Source organism: Mesoplodon densirostris, chromosome 7 (assembly GCF_025265405.1).
Source record: "Mesoplodon densirostris isolate mMesDen1 chromosome 7, mMesDen1 primary haplotype, whole genome shotgun sequence".
NCBI classification, from domain to species: domain Eukaryota; kingdom Metazoa; phylum Chordata; class Mammalia; order Artiodactyla; family Ziphiidae; genus Mesoplodon; species Mesoplodon densirostris.
In genome coordinates, this window is record NC_082667.1 from 49,095,437 (window position 1) to 49,120,518 (window position 25,082).

At 35.7% G+C, this 25,082-nt stretch overlaps 1 protein-coding gene across 2 annotated transcripts in view; it reads left to right on the forward strand.

Moving 5' to 3' along the window:
* The window catches only part of DLG2 (discs large MAGUK scaffold protein 2), a 1,239,088-nt gene that overhangs the window by 257,820 nt on the left and 956,186 nt on the right, over positions 1-25,082 (forward strand). The window contains exon 1 of one of the 2 annotated variants that reach the window (XM_060105479.1): positions 24,826-24,903. The exons of the other annotated variant lie outside the window; for it this stretch is intronic. Coding sequence (XP_059961462.1) covers positions 24,826-24,903 — 78 coding nt within the window. Of the gene's footprint in view, positions 1-24,825; positions 24,904-25,082 lie in introns of those variants that run through there. 2 annotated transcript variants of the gene reach the window in all.

The window sequence follows — 25,082 nt, forward strand, 5'->3', positions numbered from 1 at the left end:
AGAGTCTTTATTATTGTCTCTTATGACCCACATTCTAATGTCCATGTAATGAGAATCCCTATGATGAATGCATTATTTTATAAATGTGGAAAAAAGAAACCCACTAGACAATAGATATGAGGCAAATAAATGCCGTTTCCCTAGTGTTGCGCAGTTTAAAACAAAAACAAAAGCCCACTGGCAGAAGCCATCTGGTCCTGGCAACCTTCCCGGTTAAACACTTTTAATTGCTTCTATGATCTTGGTGGGTTGATGTGCCATGGTTTATAGGGATTTGGGAGAACTGACCTTTATGAAGTAATCACAGTTCGTTGTACAAAAGAACTCTGAGTTACCAAAGCAGGCAGCATATCCTGCTGTGGGGCTGTGGTAATAAAAATGGATCGATGTGTGATGTTGTCCTATTTGGAATAACTTCACTGCAATATTCTAGATATAAGGCCATGCCAACAGCCAAAAACATTCCACCTGGAATGTTCTGTGAGTTTTGGCAGTGATCATAAATCTAGTAGGGTCTGTAAGTGAGATTTGTTTATTGTTAGTCACTCTTATGACACCAAGTCCCTTTTCTGTACATCATCTTGAATTTTTTATTGAAATATAGTTGATGTACAATATTATGTTAGATTCAGGTGTACTACATAGTGATTTGACATTTGCATATGTTATGAAATGATCATCATGCTAAGTCTAGTAATCATCTGTCCCCATACAGAGTTATTAAAATATTATTGACAATATTCCTTATGCTGTATAGTATATCCCCATGGTTTATTTATTTTATAACTGGAGAATTATACCTCTTAATCCCCTTCACCTATTTCCCCCAACCTTCTACCCCCTCCTCTATGGCAACAACTTGTTTGTTCTCTGTATCTATGAGTCCGTTTTCCTTTTTCCATTTTAATTTTGTTGATTTTCGTGTGTTTGCTCTGCTTTTTAGTTTCCACATATAAGTGAGATCTTATGGTATTTGTCTTCTCTGACTTATTTCACTTAGTATAATATCCTCTAGATTCATCCATGTTGTTGCAAATGGCAAAATATTTTTAATGGCTGAGTAATATTCCATTTTGTGTGTGTGTGTGTGTGTGTGTGTGTGTGTATGTTTGTGTACGTGTGTGTGTGTATCTCACATCTTATCCATTCATCTATTTTGGGAGAAGACATTTTCTGATACAGCATTGATTGGTATTTATTTTCCCATCTATTTTTAATTTCATTCAGAATAAGTTTAGCTCAAGCTCTTGAATTATCACCTCTTTCTCTTGTACCCTTCCTCCTCCTCTTGAAACTTCTCTGAAATTTTTGAAGAGAATGGGCCATACCCTGACCCCTTGCTCCTGAGCTATCCTTATTCAGAGCAGCTGTGTTCTCAGAGGATGCATCCAATGAGGAATGCTGTAATAATGTGATTCTGTCCGAGGAACAGAGACTGTGTGGTAATAGAGGAAAGAAAATTGCACTGGGAAGTAGAGAGAAAAGTCTGTGACTTGGCTCCTAGGTGTGACCTTAGACAAGACCTGAACCTCTCTGAGACCTAGATCTTTCATCTCTAAGGCAAGTGGGCTGGCTCAAAGATCTCTGGTCTTTTTCCTCTTCTGACATTCTATCTCTTTGAAGGTTTGTAACCAATAAAAGTAAATTGGGATGTTATATAACAAATACCTACCCCCATTTATGCATCTGATAGTTCCCAGAGTTAGCCCTTATGTTGCTGGGATTTGGTACAATATTCTTTCTTTGTAGCAAAAGCGATCAGCTGTGTGATTTTTATGGGTGGGGCTGCTGAACTCTTTGTAGATTCTGTGACTGTTCCTACAAAGATAGAGGCCAATTGTTAAGCAGGACAGTACAGTAACAGTTCTGCTCAGCTGAAGTTAAAGACACTTTATTGAAATTTTGCATTTCTAATCCCTAGTGGGTGATGATGTAGTAATTTCCACTTTAGCATTAAAGAAAAGAAAAAGTAAAAAGTATTACATAGTTAAGCCATTTATAATTCTTATTTCTGTGGAACCAAACTGACATCCCTCTAAATACAAATAAATATTTTGCCCTAAGTGTAGAAAAATGATTAATCATAACTTTATAGCTTGTGCAAGAAGGATAACTGTATTTGCTTGTTAACATTGGGTCATTTCTCTGTTGTTGGACAAGTAGTACATTGGAGAGACTGAATAATGTTTCTGCTTTCTAGAAAATTAGATTTATATGTATGTCTAGAAACACAGCTGTCATTATATGTCAGTTAATTTCAGCTCTTGCATATATTTATTTGCACTATTAAATAATCGTGGGAAAAAAGTTTTTAAAAATATTATTTTATAGTTATTAAAGAGAGCATCTGAGGAAAACGGGGATATAGGACCTATTGCAATCACTTCCAGGAAGGCTGTAAGTGGTTCAATTTGTGGTTAGAGTTCCTGACTGCTTGGGAGTCATTTTGATAAGTGGGAGCTTCACCTCTGATGGGTAAGAAGTCTGTAAGAAAATCCTGATATTATTAATTGGAGATCATAGAATTTTAGAGGTAATAAAGGCCTGTGGGATCATTTAGCTCAGTCTGTTTACTTCACTGATGAAGAAACTGAGGCATAAAGAAGTTAAAACTCTGTTCAACATTGGTGACTATTAGTAGCAGAATCAGGCCAAGGAACTGGATCTGCTGACTGTCTTTCTGGTGTCTTTCTATCATCTGCACTGACTTCTCTAGGGCTACAGAGGCTCATTCATTCATCTACCGAAGCATTTACTGAATGGCTATTATGTGGCAAGCATTGTGCCAGGTACTAGTTACCCAACAATAAATAAATGTGGTTGCTTTTCTACCAGAACTCACTGTTTCATGTATCAGAGAAAAGTTATAGACTGGTACCTTTCTCTACTCCAAAAAGAATATTTCAGGATGGACTGATTCAATAGAATTGTGGTAAAGCCCTGTCAATTAACTTTTAACCTTAGGTTCTTTACTCCTTAAATAACTTTTGAATTCTTATTCATGGCTTTTTATTTTATCAAGACTTCAATGAAGTCATGACAATATTGAACCCATTATACTTGATCAATTTCTTTATCATTTTTGGACTGTTGCCTATTTATGATTGATTGGCAGGCCAATTAACTTTTTCCCATTTCTGGCCATTTTTTAAAAGAAGTATCTAAAAGCATAACTCAGATTAAAAAATTTTAGAAGCACTTATTCTTCACATAATACTCTTGCAGTTAATATAGTAATGAGACATACATGTGAGAAAGGCATAGAAGAGAGACTGCCCTGGATTTGAGATCTAGATCCTTTACTTGCTACATGTATGACATTGGGCAATTTATTTTAAATTCTGAATCTCCATTTTCTCAAGCCTAAAATGGGAATAATAATACCTACCTTGAAATGCTTTCAGGATGCTAAAGTGAATGCATGTATAGTCCAGAGTATAGGGCCTGAAAGAGAATGTGCTCAACAAGTAATAATTATAACTCCTAGCCTTTGAGGAGTTAAAGTCAATATTGCTATAATTTTGCTATTTTTCATATTCCTGGCAATGCAGTTTTAGTGAATTGAGAGAGTTTGCAACCTTGCAGAATTAGAGCTTAAAGAAATTTCCAGGGGTTAACCTATCTATTTCTCTGCCATTAGGTCAGACTGATGGCAAAATACTACACATATGTGGAAGCTACTTCTTGAAAATTTTTCCATTGAGTCTCTTATAGGGTAGTACAATAAAATAATTTATTCATTTATAACATACATGGATTTGGGCAAATTGCTTTCCTTGATCAGCTTCACATTCTTCATGTATATCAAATAATAGCTTTACAAGGCCAGAACCTCACCTGTCTTATTCCTCACAGTACCATCAGCACTAGAAGTGGCTGGTACATAATACATACTCAATAAAACTTCTTGAATAAATGAGTAAATAAATTAATTGCACTATTGTAAAACCTAAATGTTATGTATATTTGATAAATAACAGGCCCAAACTCATTTGTTAATATTTGTTGTAAATAACATTAAGAAGGTCTAATTCATGGATGTATTTATTAAGTGAATATAATGACATTTTCCCTAATAGAAAAACTAAAGTACAGGACATCCCCAAGGGAACTAATTTGAGAGCTATATGATACCTAAGTTAATTCTGTATATTGTAGAAATATTAAGTTTTCATTCTTGGAATGCTTATCTAGTACATCCTCCAAGTATAATTTGTCATTTGTTAATTTATTTGTTCACTTTATAAGTTTAATATTATCTGGATGTCAAAACAGACAAGCATAAAAATAATACTATGACCTATTCTCATTAAAAAGTAAGAATGAATAGATTCTAAATAAAATACAGCCAGCAAAAATTAATATCAACTGAAGAATCATCTATGAAGGATAAGTGGAAATGAATCCCTGGAAGGCAAAGATGGTTTAGTTAGAAATCTATTATCATAAATCATAACATCTAAAATTAAATAAACAAAAAAGTATCATTCTAATATATGTTAAAGGCATTTGATAAAATCCAGCACTCATCCTGACAAAAGCTCTTAGGAAACTAAACATAAAAGTCTGCATATTTAACTTTGTAAATAACAGCTATCCCAGACTTACAATCTTTTTCATACTTAATGTTGAAAGACTAAAAGAATCCCCATTAAAATTGGGGGAAAAGAAAGATAATTGTTGTTAGTGTTATGCTTTAACATTATTTGAAATTTCTGAGCACTGAAATATAACATGAAACAGAATGAGACATATCCAATAGAAGATTAATTCCTTTTTCCCCCCAAAACTCGAGATGCGCCTAATATAAGACAGGTATTAAAAAAATCAGTTGCTTCCCTAATTACTCCAATAAAGAAAAAATATAGTTTTAAATATTCCATTTACAATAGCAGCAAAAAGTACAACATACCTAGGAATAACTCTAGTACTATCTATGCAGGATATAGATGAAGAAAACCATACAATGTTACTGATTGATGTCACAGGGTATTTGAATAAATGATAAGTTAACCCATATTCCTGCATATGAAATGTAAAATTGAAAAAAAATTAAAAATTTTCAATATTTAATACAATTCATCCTAGACCAAATAATAAAGTATTTAAACCTAACAGAAGGATTCTATGTTTGCATACACTAATAAATGGACGGTAAGAGTAATGTTAGTTGTCAAAGGGTAGAATAATGAATGCACTATTTGTCCTACTGCACATATGCATTAATAGCATACATTAATAAGCATTACAAAGCTGTAACAATTTAAAAATTGTACAGTGCTGGGCTTCCCTGGTGGCACAGTGGTTGAGAGTCCGCCTGCCGATTCAGGGGACACGGGTTCGTGCCCCGGTCCGGGAGGATCCCACATGCCGCGGAGCGGCTGGGCCCGTGAGCCATGGCCGCTGAGCCTGCGTGTCCGGAGCCTGTGCTCCGCAACGCGAGAGGCCACAACAGTGAGAGGCCCACGTACTGCAATAAAAAAAATTAAAAAAAAAAATTGTACAGTGCTGACACAAGAACTGGCAGGCAAGCCAATTCAATAGAATGGCTAACTGTGAAATAGAGCTTAGTTTAAACAATACTGTCATATAGGATGAAGGAATGAATACAAATCAAAGAAAGAACAGATAGAGTATTCAAAACTTGTGTTCAGAAAGCTGATAATTTGCTAAGAAACAAAGTTAGAGCCATTCTATATTGGTATAAAGAGTAGTTAAGAGAACAGGCTCTAGGGGCTGACAGAGTTCAAACAAACACCAGCTACATCACTTACTTAGTCATGTAACCTTGGATAAGCAAATCGATCTCTCTGAACTTTAGTTGCCTCACATATAAAAAGGGACAGTAGTAGTTATTGCCAATAACTATTAATATATGTAATAGTTATAAGGAGGTTATGGGAATTAACTAGGTGATAATTCATTTAGATAATTTAGTATACTGTTTGCAAATACTCTTCACTCAATAAACATGATCAGTTATTTCTATCAGACACCAAGGTGATTACATCTGTATTAATAGGCTAATGTAAAAATAAAACCATGAAAAGTCCATATTTAACTGGTCTTAGTTTTGAGAAGGACTTTCTAATCATAAATACAATAGAAGAATTCCCAAAGAAAAAAATAGATGTGACTACATAAGAATTTAAAAATACTACATTTAAAATATGAAAAGCTGCAAAGCTGCAAATAAAACAGTTATATGTAAACTATAAAGAGCTCTTACAAATCAATATAAAAATCAGCAACATCCTAGACAACTAACAAATATTAAGATAAATTCAAATAAGTTTTTTAACATTCTAAATCAGTATTTAAAACAACGTAAATAAAAAATATGAATGTGCATCAAATTAGGAAAAGAATATGGCAGTGCTCCAGTTGCCAAGAGTGTGGGAAGATGATCACTCCATGATTCTGCTGGACAGGATTTATATCATGTAACATTTTGGAAGGCAATTTGGCAACACTTTATAGAGTCTCAAAATGCTTTCACCATTTTAGTCTTATTCTAGGAATTCATCCTAGGGAAATAATCAGAAAAGCAAATAAACATTTTTGTATACTTATTTTATCATAACATTGTTTATAATAGTGGGCACATCCATGAAATGGAATAGCATGAAGCCAAACGAAATCATGTGTTTGAAGCATATACATCCAATTTCTCACTATAATGGCTAAAACATTATGCAAATTATAATCAGTAATCACACCAGTAGCTACACTTATCATTGCATCTGCATCTAAATGTGCACCTATATACAGAAGGAAGTATACCAATTTTCTAGGTAGATACCAGAATTACAGGTAAATTTTACTTTTATTTTATGTTGTGTATTTTTAGGTTTTCTACAATAATTAGCAGCACTTCTACCATCTGAAAAAATAAGACAAATAGTTGAAATATAGATGGCATTCTGTTTGTCTCTATTTTTTTGGAAGGTAATACTTCACATGTGATGTGACAACATGTGTTTATGAGATTTTATTGTATTTCATCAATTTTGCCTGAATTTAATTTTAAATTTAACCTTTGGAAAATTAATATTAGACTTTCTTTTTAGTTTGTTTATAAAACTTGGGAGTGAAGAACAAAACTGAGGTTATGAAATTGCGCTCAGAAACAGCTGGAAACATCATTCAGTGTTGTATTCTGTTTAATGTTCAGTGCCCTTTCACAGGGAACTAAGAGAAATATGAGTCTTGGCATATGTTATTTTTGCATGAAAGCTTACCAAAATCCCTGGTGTATTTCAATTGCAGGAGTGATAGGCAATAGCATTTTTTTGTCTCTGCCATACAGTTTGGCATTTGATTACAGTTTAGTGCTTCATAATATACTGTCTTCGGAATTTCTCCATATTATGAACTCTCAAACTATTTTATCTTTTTATTCAATTTTAGCACATTTTATTCCATTTATCAAGTTTTTATTTATTGAGCAAGTTTTATCTTGTAGTAAATCCTACTTCTTCTACCAGACTGTAAACTCCTTGAAGTCTGGAACTATGTCTTATTCACTTCTATACCTCCTGGACCTCACCCAGAATATCTTGCACATGAAGGTAGTAATTTGTTATATGAATAAATAGAATAAATTAGAAATAACTATTTAATATATTGTCTTCTAATTGTTTCAGATTCTATTTTTTCTCTGCCAATATTGGAAGTTTCAGGAAAGCAAAGCCTAGGATGTCACATACTATTTTTGCACCTAAAACCTGCTAATAAACTCAGAAGTATTGCCCACTTAAATTGTTTAACCTTTTGTTTTGCAAAGTAAGTTTAGATGAAATTATCTGAACATGGCTTATTACCACAACTAGTAGTTAACCTTAAACAATGAACAAGGATTTATTTAAAGATTTTGCTTTTGTTTTTAGCCTAATTTATGATAACAAGTGGTCGTTACTTAAAGCCCCATCATTTCCACTTACCACTTCCAAATATTTGATAAGTATCTATAATGGACCAGGTATCATTCAAGCTAGTAAATAAAAAAAGGTAAAATTCCCTGCCTTCATAGAACTTGCATTCTAATGAGGATGGTGGGAGAGGAAATAAATAAGTGAAAATGATGTTAGGTGCTGGTAAATTTAGTTTTGAAAAATAAAAAGGGAACAACCAAAATAAAGCTTCATTGGAAAAGTGTCATTTTAGCAAAGACTTGAAGGAGGCGAGAGAGTGATCCTATGGCTATCTCAGAATGAGAATTCCAGTCAGAAGCTAGAGCAAGTCATGAGACCTGAGGAGGGTGTGCTCTTGGTATATTTAAAGTACAAGGACCAAAATAGTGACCCATTAGAAGATCTATACCGAAAGGTATAGAAGATCTATACCTAACTTTGCAAAGTTGTGATGAGGTATAAACTGCATGTAAAGCACTTAGCACAAAGTCTTGTATATATCAAATAATTGATAAGTATTATTTATCATCATTATGTGAATTACATGAGCTAGACACTTAGAACATTGCTAGAAAAAAGCACCATACACTGATGTCTTTTTAGGGTGAAAACATGTCTGTGTCAAGCCTACTTGATTCCAATACATTATTTCCTTGCATAACTAACTACTTGCTATGTATTCTTTATTTCTGGTGAATAACTACTTATTCATGTTTCTAAATAAAATTATTTAAAATGTGTCCATGGAGCTTCCGTGAATGAGCTGAGGGAGTTTGAATTTGTCCTATCCAAATGCCCAGAGTTATCTGGCATGGGATTGCTCAGCAGGCTTTTCATGCAAAGTTACAGTGCTGAGGTAAAGGCCCTGCTGCTCAGAACCCAGTGTTCCATACTCCCTTGGTGATGGTTATGGTCGCTCTCATAGACATTAGGTCTTACAGACATCCTCAACATGAGCCAAGTTCCCTTAATGGATGTGCTGGAAAAAGCTCAGTGTTACTGAGTCAAGAATGTAATTTGAGCTGTGCCAACTGGAAACAAATTGATCATTTTGGCCCACATACCTGAATCTGAAGAAGCCCTTCCCCATCAGGGAAGACTTTCCAACATGATGCAGTTAAATTCCCAAATGTTCCTGGATATGGACTCCTAACTTAGATTCGCTGTTAAGCCCTTGAATATATTTTCAAATATGCCCTTTTAAATGCTCAATGGAAAATGGGATGAGGTTCTAGTATGTATTGTTTCATGCATGATCCTTAGTGACATTTTCCTTTTATTCCTTCCAAATTGGGAAAACAATTGCAAATAATTTCCTTGCATTTGGACAAAGAAAGGGAGCACAAAGTATTCCCAAGATCTCTTGGAGTAGTTCGTCTGTCAAAGCTTGCTGAGATTACTAGTTTATAGACTTTGAAAACTTTGTTTCCTAAGCAACAGCAAAAAATAGAGTCAAAATCAATTTCTGAAGTCAAAATTCAGTACCATGGTTAAGTCTGCTTCTATACCAAAACCAAACTGGATAAGATGGAAAAGAAAAACAGAATTAATTGGGTTTTCTTAAATTCTTTATTGATCCACTTGCAGTGCAGGCCAGACAGAAACATATAGCCAAAATACTTTCACTGTTCCTAAAATGTTAAATGGTGTCAGAAATGGACAGGTGTGAAATTTCATTAGGAAAATTGCTGTAGGTAAGAGGGAAGAGAAGAACAGAAGTTAGGTAGAGATAGAATAAAAAAAAAATAGAAGTTTTGGCTAAATTGTCCTAGTTTCTGCTTCTTTTCTTCATTATTTCATACTTCTTTTTTATGAAGTCATTTTGTCTGTCTTAAACCCTTCCCAATTTAAGAAAACCAAATACATTCAAGATTTAGATGACAAGCATCCTTTTTATGTCTTGTTTTAACAACTTTATTGAGGTATAATGACATATGATAAACCACATGTTTAAAGTGTATAATTTGATAGATTTTGACATATGTCTCCATCTGTATATCCATCACCATAATCAAGATAGTGAACATGTCTACCATCCCCTAAAGTTTGCTTGTGTTTTTTCATAAACCTCCCTCCTCTCACCCTGTCCAGTACCAGTCAACAACTGATATGCTCTGTGTCACTAAAGAGTTGTTTACATCTTCTAGCATTTTATATAAATGGAACCATAATGGAATCATATGGTATGTGCTCTTTTAGTCTGGCTTATTTCACTTAGCCTGATTATTCTGGGATTTGTCCATTGCTTTTGCTCATACCAATAGCTTTCCTTTTTATTGCTGAGTAGTATTTCATTGTATGAATATAATACAGTTTGTTTATCTATTCATCTGTTGATGGACATTTGTTTTTTTCCCAGTTTTTGGCTATTACAAATAAAACTGTTGTGAACTCTATACACTATCTTTAAATGAACATATGTTTTCATTTATGTTGGGTAAATGCCTAGGAGTAGAATTGCTGGGACATGTTGTAGATACACGTTTAACTTTTTAAGAAATTGCCAAACTTTTCCAGAGTGGTTATGCTATTTTCCATCCCCAAAGTGATTATTCCATTCTACATTTGCACACTTATCTCTCTCACTGGCTGGACATTTTCCTGAGTTCAGTTGGCTGTAAGAACATATCTATTTCCTCTATCTTCACCATGAGGATAGCTCCCAAATTTATGCCTCTAGTTATCATCTTCCTCTGGATCTTCAGCTCTGCAATTCCAACTGCTAATTGGCTAATCATCTACTTTACTAGTACTTTTTTTTTTTTTTTTTTTTTTTGTGGTACGCAGGTCTCTCACTGCTGTGGCCTCTCCCGCCGTGGAGCACAGGCTCCAGACGCACAGGCCCAGTGGCCATGGCTCACGGGCCCAGCCGCTCCACAGCATGTGGGATCCTCCCGGACCGGGGCACAAACCCGCGTCCCCTGCATCGGCAGGCGGACCCTCAACCACTGCGCCACCAGGGAAGCCCTAGTAGTACTTTTATGAGACTATGAAGATGGGGCACTGGATCCATGCCCTAGCTCAGTTCCCCTGAATTCTCCTTCCTTTGGCAGAACCCAGGGTAGAACTGCTTCCTGGCATGATTTCACCCTATCATGAATAAAACCTCTCTTTAACTCTTTTCAACTCCTGTGAGACAGAATGGAACTTTCACAGAGACTTCACTGAATACTTCACCAAAGACATCAAGGGATATGAACACAGAGAATAAAAAGAGGGTTTTCTGATCCCTCACACAGCTAGCATGCTCATAGGAGCTAAAGTCCCTGCCCCAGGGAAAGAGGACTGGTACCAAAGGACAGGCACCCTGCCCCCATCTGTAGTCAGGAGAGGGGATTCTGAGGCAGACCTTGGCTGGATTCACACAGTGCCACTCTTAGTTGAGTGACCTCCAGAAAGTTCCTTAACTTCTCTGAGTCTACTTACATGCAGACTGGAGCCACCTCATAGAATTCTTTTAAGATTGAATAAAATAAGTAATTGTTTGACTCATATTAAATACTTGATGTTAAATTTGATAAACATTTTAACCATATAAAATCCAATACAAGCCTTAGATATCTGTATGTACCTTGACTCCAATGATCTTTTGACCCCTACCTTATCTTATATTCATTGATCTTATCTTTTTTCTGGTTATCACCTCTCTCCTAGCTTTACTTCTTTTCCTACCCAGTTTAAATCTGGTAGAAATTTATTCTAATCACTTCTATTGCATAAATTCTCAACTTTCTTGTATTACTTTCATGTTGTCCCTTGTTTTCACAGAATTCACCATTCAGTAAGGAAACTATACATTAAATAGACAACTGTAAATGTTGCAATGCTCAAGGACTTGGTTTTGAGCTTTTTCACTAACTCAGCTAGTGATCATGTCTTTACATACCAGCTATATGCCAATATCTTCTTTGAAATGTTAGACCTGTATATCCAGCAGTTCCCTTGATGTCTCCACTCAGATGTCTAAAAATATCTGAAAATTAACATGTCAGAACCAAACTTCTTATTTTTCCCTAGAAACCTGCTCTATCCACAAAATTCATTTCAGCTGGTGGTGAATGTAGCCTTCCAGTTGCTCATGTCAATAGGTCTGGAGTCATCCTTGCTCCTCTCTTTCTCTCATACCCATATCCACTGTCTTAAAAATATGTTCAGAACCCAACCATTGTTTTTTATTTCCATGTGCATTAGTTTTGTCCAAGCTACCATTACCTTTAAACTTGACCATTGCAATACTTTCTTAATTATTATCTCTGCTTCCAGCCTTGACCCCCTACAGTCAAAATTTTCAAGACAGCAGCAAGAATGACCTTATTAAAACATTATTCATATCATGTTACTACTCTGAAATTGCTCCCAACCTCATTCACAGCAAAAGCCAATTTGCCCATAATAGCTTATGAGGCTTACAAGTTCTACTTTCCACATTCTCCCTTCACTCACCTCTCTACCTTTCTGACCTTATTTTATACTGTCTTTCTTCTCACTCTGCTTCAGCTACTCTGACCTCCTTACTGTCATCAGACAAGCCAGCCGTAGTCTTTCACATAGAATATTCATTTCCCATATATCCTTCTAGCTTACTCTCATTTCCTTAAGATCTCTACTCAAGAGTGACTTTTTCAATGAGGTTTACCTCAATCAGCCTATCAAAAAATTTAACCACTCTAACACTTTTTATTCCATTTATCTGTTCTATTTTTTCTTTAGCTTGTATCAATATTTAATAGATATGTGTTGCTATTTATCTTTCTTATTATTTCCTCCCTACACTAAAATGTAAACAAGAGGTAGGGATTATTGTCTGTTTAGTTCATTGTTATAGTCCCATTGCTTAGAAATACGGTGGGTGCATAGTAACCCTCAAAAGTGTTGAATAGGGCTTCCCTGGTGGTGCAGTGGTTGAGAGTCCGCCTGCCGATGCAGGGGACACGGGTTCGTGCCCCGGTCCGCGAAGATCCCACATGCTGCAGAGCGGCTAAGCCCGTGAGCCATGGCCGCTGAGCCTGTGCGTCCGGAGCCTGTGCTCTGCAACGGAAGAGGCCACAACAGTGAGAGGCCCGCGTACCGCAAAAAAAAAAAAAAAAAAAAAAAAAAAAGTGTTGAATAAATGAATGAATGGAGGAAGGGTTTTTTTTTCATTACTTTGCTTACTTGACATATATACTCCTATCTTTTCCAGAGCCATCACAACTTGAACAGATCTAAAAATTAACACACCATTACCCCTTTCACTTTTTATATGGATGTAGAAATCCCCAAGGCACAGGTTAAACCTCCTAGAATACACTGAAATAGAAAATGTCAACAACACTTCCTTTAAAAAAAACCCTCTGCTTTAGAGGAGCTTACAAAGAACCCTCACGTGGACACTATTGACCACGAGGAATAATCAACAAATTATATTAAATCTCTAAGAAATATATATATATATTAAATCTCTAAGAAATTCATTAGTGAAAATTTCATAAGAGACTATAAAATAAGAATACTTAAAATTATAATGAGGGGCTTCCCTGGTGGTGCAGTGATTAGGAATCCACCTGCCAATGCAGGGGACATGGGTTCGAGCCCTGGTCCGGGAAGATCCCACATGCCGCGGAGCAACTAAGCCCATGTTCCACAGCTACTGAGCCTGCGCTCTAGAGCCCGCGAGCCACAACTACTGAAGCCCGCGTGCCTAGAGCCCGGGCTCCACAACAAGAGAAGCCACCGCAATGAGAAGCCCGCGCACCACAAGGAAGAGTAGCCCCCGCTCACCGCAACTAGAGAAAGCCCACACACAGCAACAAAGACCCAATGCAGCAAAAAATAAATAAATAAATAAAATTTTAAAAAATTATAATGAGACAAGGGGAGAAATAGAAAGTAAAATGAAAGAAGGGGGTACTCTAAAGCAAATGCTTCCTTTGTCTTAGAGGTATCTCCAAGTTCCCTGGGCTCGAATCTCCAGCTACTTTTGACTTCAAGTGCTCAGCCTATAAAGCACCTGTCACATTTTTACAGATTCTATCTCCTTAGTTATTCCTTTTTTTATTCATGTATTTAGAAAAATTGTTTTAGAGCACTTATTATGCACCAGGCACTTTGTTAGACACAGGAGATACAATGGCGAAAACACAAGCATGTTCCCTACTTTCCTGAAATGTTCCACAAGGAAAGCAAACTATACTAAATAGATCATCGTCAATGTGACAGATATTGTGAAAAGTAATGTATTGTGTTAAGGGACTGAGTCAGGGATCCAAATCTCATCTCAGGTGTCAAGAAAGAATGTTTCTTACATTGCTTCTTGCCTTTTTCCTACCATCATCACCCTAACTAAGACTCTCATTATCTCTTCTGCCTCCATCATTCTGCCGACTCTCCAACTCTGACCATATTTGTCATGATTAAGTGTTTATTGGCATTCTCTAATTACAGTATGGCTACAGCCTTTTCTTCCTTCTTTCCCACTATTCCTCAAACACATCTCATGTTTTCCAACCTTTTTACTTTTACTCATGCTGTTTCAAGCAATACATATACTTTTTGTCTTGATCTGTTTTCTCAGCGCCAACTCAAATTTCCTTTCTTATTGAAAGTCTGTCTTCTCTACTCCAGCACGTGGGCTAGTGAATATTATCTGAACTCACAGAACTTGCCCCTTCTTTATTTATTTTTATTTCATCATAAGCTATTGCATGACATTTTTTGTACTGTTACACTCTGTCTTAAAGACAGGAACATTGAAGACCAGACAAGTTTTGAAAATCAAGAATTAAGGGAGGAGCAAACCAGGATTAAGTTACTTAATGTCTTAGAAATATCACTTTCTAATATGTAAAAGGTAGATAATGTTATCTGACTCAGAGATTTCTTGAGATGATCAAATGAGATGAGACTATTTCCTAAAGTGTGTTTTACTTAAGATGGTACATGGCAAACATTTAAAAAATACTTATACTTTAATTTTAATTTAAATTAGAAAAGAAAAATTGGAACTAGAATATAAACCATCAATTCTCTTTTCAACTAGACTTTATAAATTATTTCTGGTTTTTATTTTACTTTTTAATATTATTAATAAACATGTATTATTTATATGTTACTTATTACTTATGGAGATGCCTTACTTTTGTTTATTCTGGTGATGACAAGTTTATTTAAAATAAATTTATTTAAATAAAAAGTGAGTCAAATTAAATTTTAAAATAACCTAAACAACAATAGAGGTATTATGTGAACATGCAAAAATGGATGAGGTTAGATAAATACTGAGGTAAGGCATGTTAAATACTTTTGTGGGCAAAATGCTTTGTATACCTTAAAGATGAAATACATTAATTTCATGTAAAGATGCTTAACGTAAAGTAGCTGACATAGCGGAGGCACCTAGCAAGTTGGTCTCCTTTATATTCTTTAAGCCGGAAAGAGGTTACAATTAATATCAGGAATATTTTCGGTAACACTATCTGCAATTGACATTTGCACTGAGGATTTCAGCAGCTGCTCTTTCTATTTTATGTAGGAGGCAGGATGGAAAAGGAATAGATTATGTGTTTTCATTAGTGGGTCTCATTTTTAAGGAAATGAAAGAAGGAGTTATTTATTTATGAATACAGTTTTCTGTATTAAATTTTGCAAAAGATCACCTGTATCTATCTATGGAAGGGGTGGAATTACAAAGTGAAAAAATGGACAGCTGGTAGGCCACGAATCAACAAGTCTCATTGATTTATCTTTTGAAACGTTGGTTTTCAAAGCACTTTGAACCCTTCTAACAGTGACTTTCATTTATCTCTTAATGTATGAAGATGAGTATGAGGTAAAAATACAAATAGAAGGTAATAATAAATGCTTAATGTGGGTCCATATAGTGCCTTCCTTTCTTCTCCCAGGAGTATGAAGGAGTTTAATTCAAGTGATATGCTCATTCGTTTATTCATTCAGCAAATAACTATTAAATTATTCAGATATATTTATTGAGTGGCTACCATGTGCAAAGGACTATGAGGAAAGAAAAATAAATAAGGGATTTTCTTGAATTGTTCACAGTCATTTAGGGGGCAACACTTAAGTTCAAAGTAATCACAAATGAATGTCATAAGAGCCAAACCTGAGATGTGTACAAGTGCAATAGGAAATGTTAGTTTTAGTGCATTAGTACAAACTGTCCCTGTCTCAAGGGATCAGGAAAGGTTTCATAGAGAATTACTGAGCCAAGTCTCAAAAAATGTGTAAAGAATTCGCAAACCACAAAGACAAAAAGGAGCAGGAAGTGAGGTGAAGAGTTAGGACTGCAGGCAGAGGAAACAGCATGTACAGTGATTCAATCACATAGAATGTGTGTGTCTGGGAAACAGAAAATACTTTGGTGAAGACCCAAAAGATGATATGGCAAGGGGATAACTTCATCAGAAATGGCCATTGGACTTAAAAGAACATTCTCTTATAGATCAATTCTTGGGTCTTATTGTTATGGACTAACAGATTATTTGTTTAACATGACTTTAGAAATTGATTATAGAGTCCAATACCCAGAGGTAAGACAACTGGTAAAAGTGAAATTAAAGCTAAAAGCAGTGACTCCAAAATTAGCACCCCACTTCTATGGGTGGGAGAAATCCTGCTGTTGAGATAGCTAGAATACTGGACTGTATAACTGAATCATAATTGATAAGAAAGTTCCCATGCCGAAGGACTCTAATTAGATGGGTGGTGTTTAAATGTCTCTATTTGTGGCAAGCTTTGGCAAAGCATGTAAATTTGAAGGGATTGAGTGGAATTCTCTGTTACAAAGTTACTCAACTACCCATCTTTTAGCATTGTGTAACTTTATCCGGAAAGCTGTCTATGGTCTTGTTTATTGCATTGATTTTTGTACTCACAAGTTAAAGTTCTTGCATGTTCCATTTGATATCCATTCTTTCTTGGCTGCTGGCTTGATGTTCTTGAACTTTGCTCCTCACCTATATCCACTCAGTTCTACATTCCTTTGATAGTTATTGCTGTATCAATCTATATCCCCAGTTGTAGCAAAATTTAATTGTAAACATGTGGCAAATCACAACATGTGGATTCAGAACTACTATATAAATTCAGGATCCATTTGAGTTTTTCTTTTTATGAGAAATCTGTAAAATGAAAAGAGGCTCTGAGAAGACTCTCAAAATAAAAAAAAACTATTTAGAAAGCTTAAGAAAATATTCATTTGGCTCAGAAAAGAGACATTTGTGAAACTGAAAGTCTTTAAATTTATGAAAGATTTTTACAAGGGTTTGGAGACTGATTTGTTTTCTGCACTAATGGAATAAAAAAGAGGAAAGGACTTAAGAAGGTAGACTTCCTAACATTGAGGATGATTAAATACAATCATAAAAAGAGTTTAAAAAATTATCTGCTTCATAATACTAAGCACGTGTTCTCTGTCTAGACTATCGTTGTTTTTTTTTCTTTTTCTTTTTTTTTTTTGGCCTTCCCTAAAGATTAGAGGATGAATAAAAAATAAAAATAAACATTTTTATTGTACCCATACTGTGTGTCAGGTACTGCTCTAAACAGTTTACATGTATTATCTCATTTGATTTTTATTATCAACACAATGGCATCATTTCCATTATTACCCACTTTATAGAATTGACATTACTTGTCCAAGGTCACAAATATGATGGTGGTAGTCTATCTCACATCTAACTTGAGGTAATTAATTATCATATGAGAGTGTCTTTTAAACAGCATTTTAATTAGGTGACTTCCTGGCAATCTCTTGCTTGAAACATTTCACAATAAATCTTATACATACTATTGTCAGACATGCTTATTAAACACTAAAACCTCACATGTAGGCCAGTTAAATCCTCTAGGTTTTATTTGGGGGGAGGTGGAGGGAGTGTTAAGTTAGAGGCAAGCCAGTTTGACTTATCTGAGTTTGTATAAAGTGATGGCTAGGGCAGTGATTTCTTGAGCTGACTATGGCATCCCAGGATATATGGGACTCAATAGGTGCCCTTGGAGTAAGAGTGTGGGGTTTTGATCAGGGCAAGAGAGTTGACCTTAGGATCACCAAAGGAATAAAAATGAAACTGAGAGCCCCACATAAAACTGAAAACTTAAAAGTGTTCTCATTTAATGAGAGGGCTTCTAAAAACTTCATTCATTCACCCAGGGAAGCAATAATGAAGAGTATTTCTATTATGAGTAGAAAAATGAAAAAAAAAGTAAATTTAACACTTTTGTGTGAACAGAATAACACTAAGCCAAATATATTAAACATGGGACTGCTCCTGAACTAGTGAAATCTCTGGGCAAGTAGCAGAAGAATGTGAAAAATTATTCTGTAGCAACAATTATGCAATTAAAGGTCCCTGGGACTCCCACAGGAAGTACAATCTTACTAAAGAAGATCTTAGAATAAAAATGTACAATGACATGCAGAAACTACCCACCATGAGTAGAATCAGCAGGATTAGCCTTCCAAGAATATTGGATGAAAAGAGTACCAGATAAGGACTACAAATTGAATATGTTTTAAATTAAAAACATGATAGAAGAAGGAATAAATATCATAATAAAAGAATAGAACATCATGATAAGAGACTGGGAGGATTTTAATATATAGAATGCCTAGAAATTTAAAAAATATATATATATATAATAATTCATTAAAAATAAACACTCTGTAGATAGGTAAGACAATAGATTAAAACTTAAGATAAAAAATAAGAATGAGGTCTGAGAATATAACCCTGAAAGAAGCACAAACAAGGGAGGAGAAGAATAATAGGAGGTATAAAAGCAATAGGATGGGTCACATGAAAAGGTCCAGGAAAAACATAACAGGATATTAGGAAGAGAGAATAGAGAAAATGAAGGGGAAAATGTATTGGAAGAAATAATGACTGATACTTGTTTATAACTAATCAGATTGAAGAAACATAATGAATTCCAAGCAGAATTTTAGAACAATATTGTATTGCAACTCTAGCTCAAAAAGACAAAAAGTCTTCAAACAAATCATGGAAAAGAGACATATTCTTAAAATAGAGCAATTGGATCGACAACAGACATCTTATCATAAAAATAGATACCAGAAGAAGGTATGAGATAATACCTTCAAAGTGCTGAGGGAAAATCTTGTCAATCTAGAAATCTTTATTTACCTATGTTGTCCTTCAAACTCTAAGGTGAATGTAGACAGTTCAGGAAAAATATAAAAAGATTGAACATATTTAACCATCACAGACTTTTGCAGAAATAACTATTAAACTATATACGTCAGTAAGAAGGAAAATTAGGAGGGTTAGGATGCTAAAAATAATGAGAAAATAAATTAATACATGTGGGAGTTATTTTGACTATTAATTTTAAAGTAATAAATAATGGTGATAATAATGACAGATTTGGTCTGGAATAGGACTACTACAACAAGATGGAACTAAAATACTATCAAACAATAACATGGAATATTGAGTGTAATATTAAAATCATCAATTGTACAACTTTATAAAACTTAATTTGAAAAATTAGATCAAATGAAAAGGGTGATTAGCACTTCAAGTGTCAATATTTATTATAAAGCATAGTAATCAAGGTAATGTGGTATTAGCACAGGTAATAAAAATAGAACAATCAAAAAAGAACCCAGAAATAATTAAATGAACACTCATGTGATCTAGGCATATGACTTAGGATAAAGATAGACAACTGGCCATAAATATGGGGGGGAATAGATTCCCATCTCACACCATAAAATTATTTTAAAAAATTTAAGACTTAGAAGAAAATATAAGATGATTTATTTATGAACTTGAGATAGGGAAAATTTTCTTAAGATACAAAATGTACACACATAAAGGAAAACATTGATAAATTTCAGTACGTGAGAACTGTATATGATAAAACATAAATGAAATTAAAAGACAAGTCAGAGATTGGGAGCAGACATTTTCAGTGCATGTAGTAAAGAATTAGTGTCCAGAATACATAAAATACTTTTGTAAATCAGTAACATATACCTAATTTAAAAATGAACAAAGGCTATGAATAGAAGGAAGTTCAAATAGACAATAAATATATGAAAAAATGCTAAGCCTCACCAGTGATTAAGAAAATGCACATCAAAACTACAAAGAGTTAACAGTATACATTATGTTTGAAAAAATTAATGTCTGATTATAACAAGTCATCTAGAATATAGGACTCACATAAACTACCAATGGACATATCCTATGATCCATCAATTACATTTTGAAGTACCTACTCTAGATAAAGTTGTATGTTCTTAAAGAGAGAGGTACAAGAATGTTTCTTGAACATTATTTTGAGATGAATTCAAGGTGGAATGGAGTGAGGTGGGAGATTTTGATTATATTCTGAAGTTTATTTCTTTAAAATCAATCTGAATCAAATATGGCAAAATGTTAACATTTAATAAATCTAGGTGGTATGTACATGGGTGAGTGTTATATTACTTTTTTGTATCTTTGGGTGCCTAAATATAATTAAACATTTAAAAGAAAGGACATATGAGATATTGAAAGACTAAAGAACTGATTGTGATGATTTTGAGAGCAGAAAAAAGAAGAAGGCCTAGCTCATTATAATTAGAGTCAATAGGCTTGTTATTTGTAGTGACTCAAACATTTTTTCACACTTATCCATGACTGGTTGGTTCTTTGGGGCAGAAAAATAACTATTTGCAACTAGGTCATTGGCTTAATGTACATATACAACTAGAGTGACCATTTTTCCTATTGTCCATACAGATAAAACATGCAGAAAGTATGAGCTATTCCTTTGCCTTTTTATGTACATCGACACTAATTATTATGCTTTTTCCAGTTGACATTCATTATTGGGCTTATATAGAAACCACAAAAACAGTAATTTTCTTTCTGAGCTCCCACATTATTTTTCACATATCTGTTATTATGCCATTCTGCATTGAAATTTATCATTTTATGCATCTATGTCCCCAACTATATACAACTCCTTGAGAGGAGGGACTGTATCTTATTCAGTTTGCGGTCCCCAGTGCTTGACAATAGTAATAATAATTAATACATTTTTGTGGAAAAGTATTGCTTACCTTTTTAATCATATAAGTAATAAAATGAATATATTCTCATTGTAGAAGACTCAAGTATTGCACAACTATACAGACTAAAATGTAACTGTTTTTATCCTCCCTTTTCACTACTCTCTACATAGGTAACTAACATCAACATTTTGGCATCCCTGTGAATTAAAGTTAAATATTATGTTTATCTTCTTTTAGTCATAAATTCTATGTAGTGTCTATTTGACACCTGCTGTTTGATAATAGACTAATATCAGACTTTAAGGGCTATCAACTATGTATATCATATATGTGAACAAATCAAACAAATATTTAAATGTTTATTGGTTTTGTACATTAAATTTTTATATTTCAAACGTGTATTTTCTTTGGTATATACCATACACCTAACCTAGATAGCCTTTCAAGCTACCAGATATTAATTTCTAGGGCTTAATATTTACTCTGTTTTTATAATTATTTATGATATATTTAGATGATTTTTAAAAGAAAATCATGTGTGTGCTAGGCAGAAAATGTAGCTGTATAATTCTTAATGGCTTGATTTAAATATTGCATTTACCTTGAGAATTCAGAGGAGACTCACACTGTGTGTGTTGAGACATGGACCAAAAGCTGCTTAAAAGGATTAATGTTGCATTTCAAACTCAGCTGCACTGGTAGGCTTCTGTCATATGAGAGGTATTAAACATGAAATTATAAAGGAAAATGTCTGTCCAGGTGCTGATGATATACAGATGGAAAGCATCTGAAAAACTTGTTTTCCATACACAGCAGAGCTGCAGAAGTTGTCCCAATCAGCAGAGCAATGGTTAGAGACTATTAGGATTTACTGTAGGCAGCTGCCTCCTTCTTTGTAGCAGGTACACCTGTCAGGAGAGAGCCCAGCAAAGATGGTTGTATAATTATGGCAATGACTTCATTCCATCGACATGATACCCATCTTTAAAATATCTTTTACAACTGAAAATTGTGGATATGCTTCTGTTGCCTCTTTTAGACTTTCCAAATGTGTGGATTCTCTTATTTTGCCACAGACATATTCAAAAAATATATTTTGAACACCTACATTGTGCTAAGCATTTGCCTTACATGTAGGCTCTGACTACAAATGACCTATTCCACACTGCCCTTTCTATCTCCAAATGCCTATTTAAGGAATAATAGTTATTACTCCTATCTTTAAAGTTAAATCTCAGCTGGTAGGCCCAATTTATTTTCTTAAGAACTCCATCCTATAAAAGTTTATAAAGCCTCTGGGTCAGGTGTGTGAAGAAGGTCATTAAGGGTTCAATATAACAGCAAAAACAACCAACAAAATGATCAAGCGTCAAAGATCTTGCCAAGTGCCAGTTTTAGTGACTTAAGAGACCTTAACTTATGAAGAAAGTGCAAAAATTGTTTTATGATCTGGCAGTCTCATCAGAGTAAATTAACATTCTTTGATTTCCTCTATGATATCAGTGATATGAAAGCTCGGTATTTTTTTCTCACTTCTTTATTGTTGGATTCCATCTTAAAATATTAAAAATGGAAATTTCTACTCAATATAGGGACGATTGCTCCCCCTCCCCTTTTCATCGACTTTATTCTGTTAACTGAACAGTCTTTTAACTAAATCACAGCTTAGACAAACGCATATGCAGGAATAGTGAATTCCTTTAACATCACAGCAATATTGGGGTAAGCTGTGGTCCTACCGAGTAGCTCTTTGAAAGCTAAGCAGGAGTTGTCCTTTATTTATTTGTTGGATTTCTGTGGCACTTTTTTTTCCCAAAGAGTACAAGGTGTGATGTGGTGAATTTTGCACAAGGGCTGTCTAAGAATGTCAAAAGGAAATTAAAGGAAAGTAGAGTGCATAGGAAATGAGAACACAGAGCAAAAGTAACAGCTAATGGCAAAACCAAACCCCAGGTGGCAGTTAGGCATGTTGAAGAAGGTAGAAGAATCTGGGCTGCCCCAAGGGTACCACTGTTGGCTTTTCAGAACACTGAGTCATTTTACCAGAGCCTGTGCCCCACGGTGAGCACTAGACATTTCTGTTCAATACTCACATGGAGACCCATAGACTAGGAATCAGAATCGTAGACTTACAGGGCAGGAAGGGGCCTAAAAAATCTTCTGTCCAATTCTCTTTTCTTACAGATGAGGCAAATCAAGCTCAGAGAAAACAAGGAAACAATTTCGAAACAAAGCCAGGGTTTGAACCCAGATTATTCATTTATTCAGCAAACATACATTGAATGCATTGTGTTCAACACTGTTCTAGGTACCTGGGTTACTTTAGTGAGTAACATGGACATGGGTCCTGATCCCACACTGCCTTGTTCTACCTCCGATTGCTTATGAGGATATTCAGTGTACTTTATAAAATGGCATTCTGTTCAATGGAGACCCAAACACTCTTTGGGGGTAAACCTCAAGTGACTTAGAGTGAGAGAAGGGAATTCTTTTCCAATTTTCTGTAAGCGTGTTGACATTCTTTGGTCAACAGATGCTCCCTAGGGCAAGTCTTTCAGATCAACTGGAAAACATTTACTGGATTGAGTCTCATTTGTGGATCAGTGGATGGAAGGTTTTCCTTGCTGAGATGAGCAGTTTATTTTTTTGTCCTCTAGTAGGATGGGCAAAGGCTTAGACATTATCTCTCGCTGGAGGAAACACTTGTCTCTTAAAATTGACTTTACCTTTAAAATGCCTCATATAATAGTCTAAACCCTAGTAAGGTAATTGAAATTGGAAGCACCTGGTGGTAGAATCAAATGTGAGAATTCTTCAAAGGAGAATGGTTTAAGAGTTGCCATAAATCTACCTTCTCAAAAGTGATATTACAATCCTCCATTTAACACTGGCTATCACTACAAGAGAACCCCCTTGTTAAAAGAAAAGGGAGTAAATTCTTCTATTTTGATTTGAAGGTAGATTTAAGCCCCTCTCCCTTACTCAGTCTTCAGGCAGTAAACCTGTGCTTATAAAAGCAGCCCAGGTTGCTTTAAGGGTGGAACCAATGAGTTTAAAAGCCGAGGACCTTCACTCCGGCATTAGGGGATACATTTCATCCTGTTCACTTCGCCCTTTGTCCCGGGCCAGCCTGCAAAGAAATAAAGTGTTATTCTTGCAAACTGTGGGTAAGACTGGCTGATGAGCACAGGTAGGATTTTCCCTGGACCAAACGGAGTTGAGGAGGGGGCAAAGGAAGGACACTTCTGTTTCCAGCCACCCTAACAGTCCGATCTTCTCGGAGGATCAGAGCGTGCTTCAGGCTCCGGAGACACCTGTTTGTGCCCGCAGGGCCAAGTCCGTGGTGACCCTACCTCTCCTCCGTGCCTGGCAGCTCCTGTATTGGCTGATTTACCTGCGAGGCTGTGTGTGGATCTGTCTTTCCGCGGCCACTGCCGCCAGCACGTACTGTTAAGGCAGAGGGAAGCCAAGCGAGCAAGGCAACTGCCGGAGCCCAGAGCGGGAGGTGAGCCACCTCCCGGAGGAGTTGACTGCGGCTTCCCTTCCTCCTGACACGCATGGAGTTTGGTGGTGACGGAACCGAAGAACTGCAGATAGATACTTAGCCGCCTGGATGTATGTCCGCTGGCTGGGAAGGCAGCGCCCGCCCGCCTGACCCGGACCTCCTGTTGGCAGGATGTAAATATACCTGCGGACTGGCCAAACAGGACTGCCCTTCCCCCCAGCCCCTTCCCTCCTCCCACCCTCTCCCTCGGCTAACCAGCATGAGAGGAACTGAGAAAGCAACAGCCTGCAAGTGACAGCTCCAGACCGATTCCGCTTGTCTCTGAGCCGAGGTGGGAAGTTGATTGTGCAGCAGCTTCATTGCGAATTCCTTCCATTGGCATCGCTATGTTTGCCTCTATCTGGTATGCCAAGAAGCTGGGTCGCAGGTTCGTGCACAACGCCAGGAAGGCGAAATCTGAAAAGGTAAGGAATGAGTGGGGATGATTACCTTTTCGATTTGCCAACTGCCTGCTCTGGACTGCTGGTCTGACTGAATACAGACGCAGGCTTTTTTAGCTTGGGATGCGAACTTGCCTCTCGCTGGGAATGTAGTCCATGCCACTTGCAGAAGGGGGAACTCTTGGAGCCTGGCTACTTGGGAG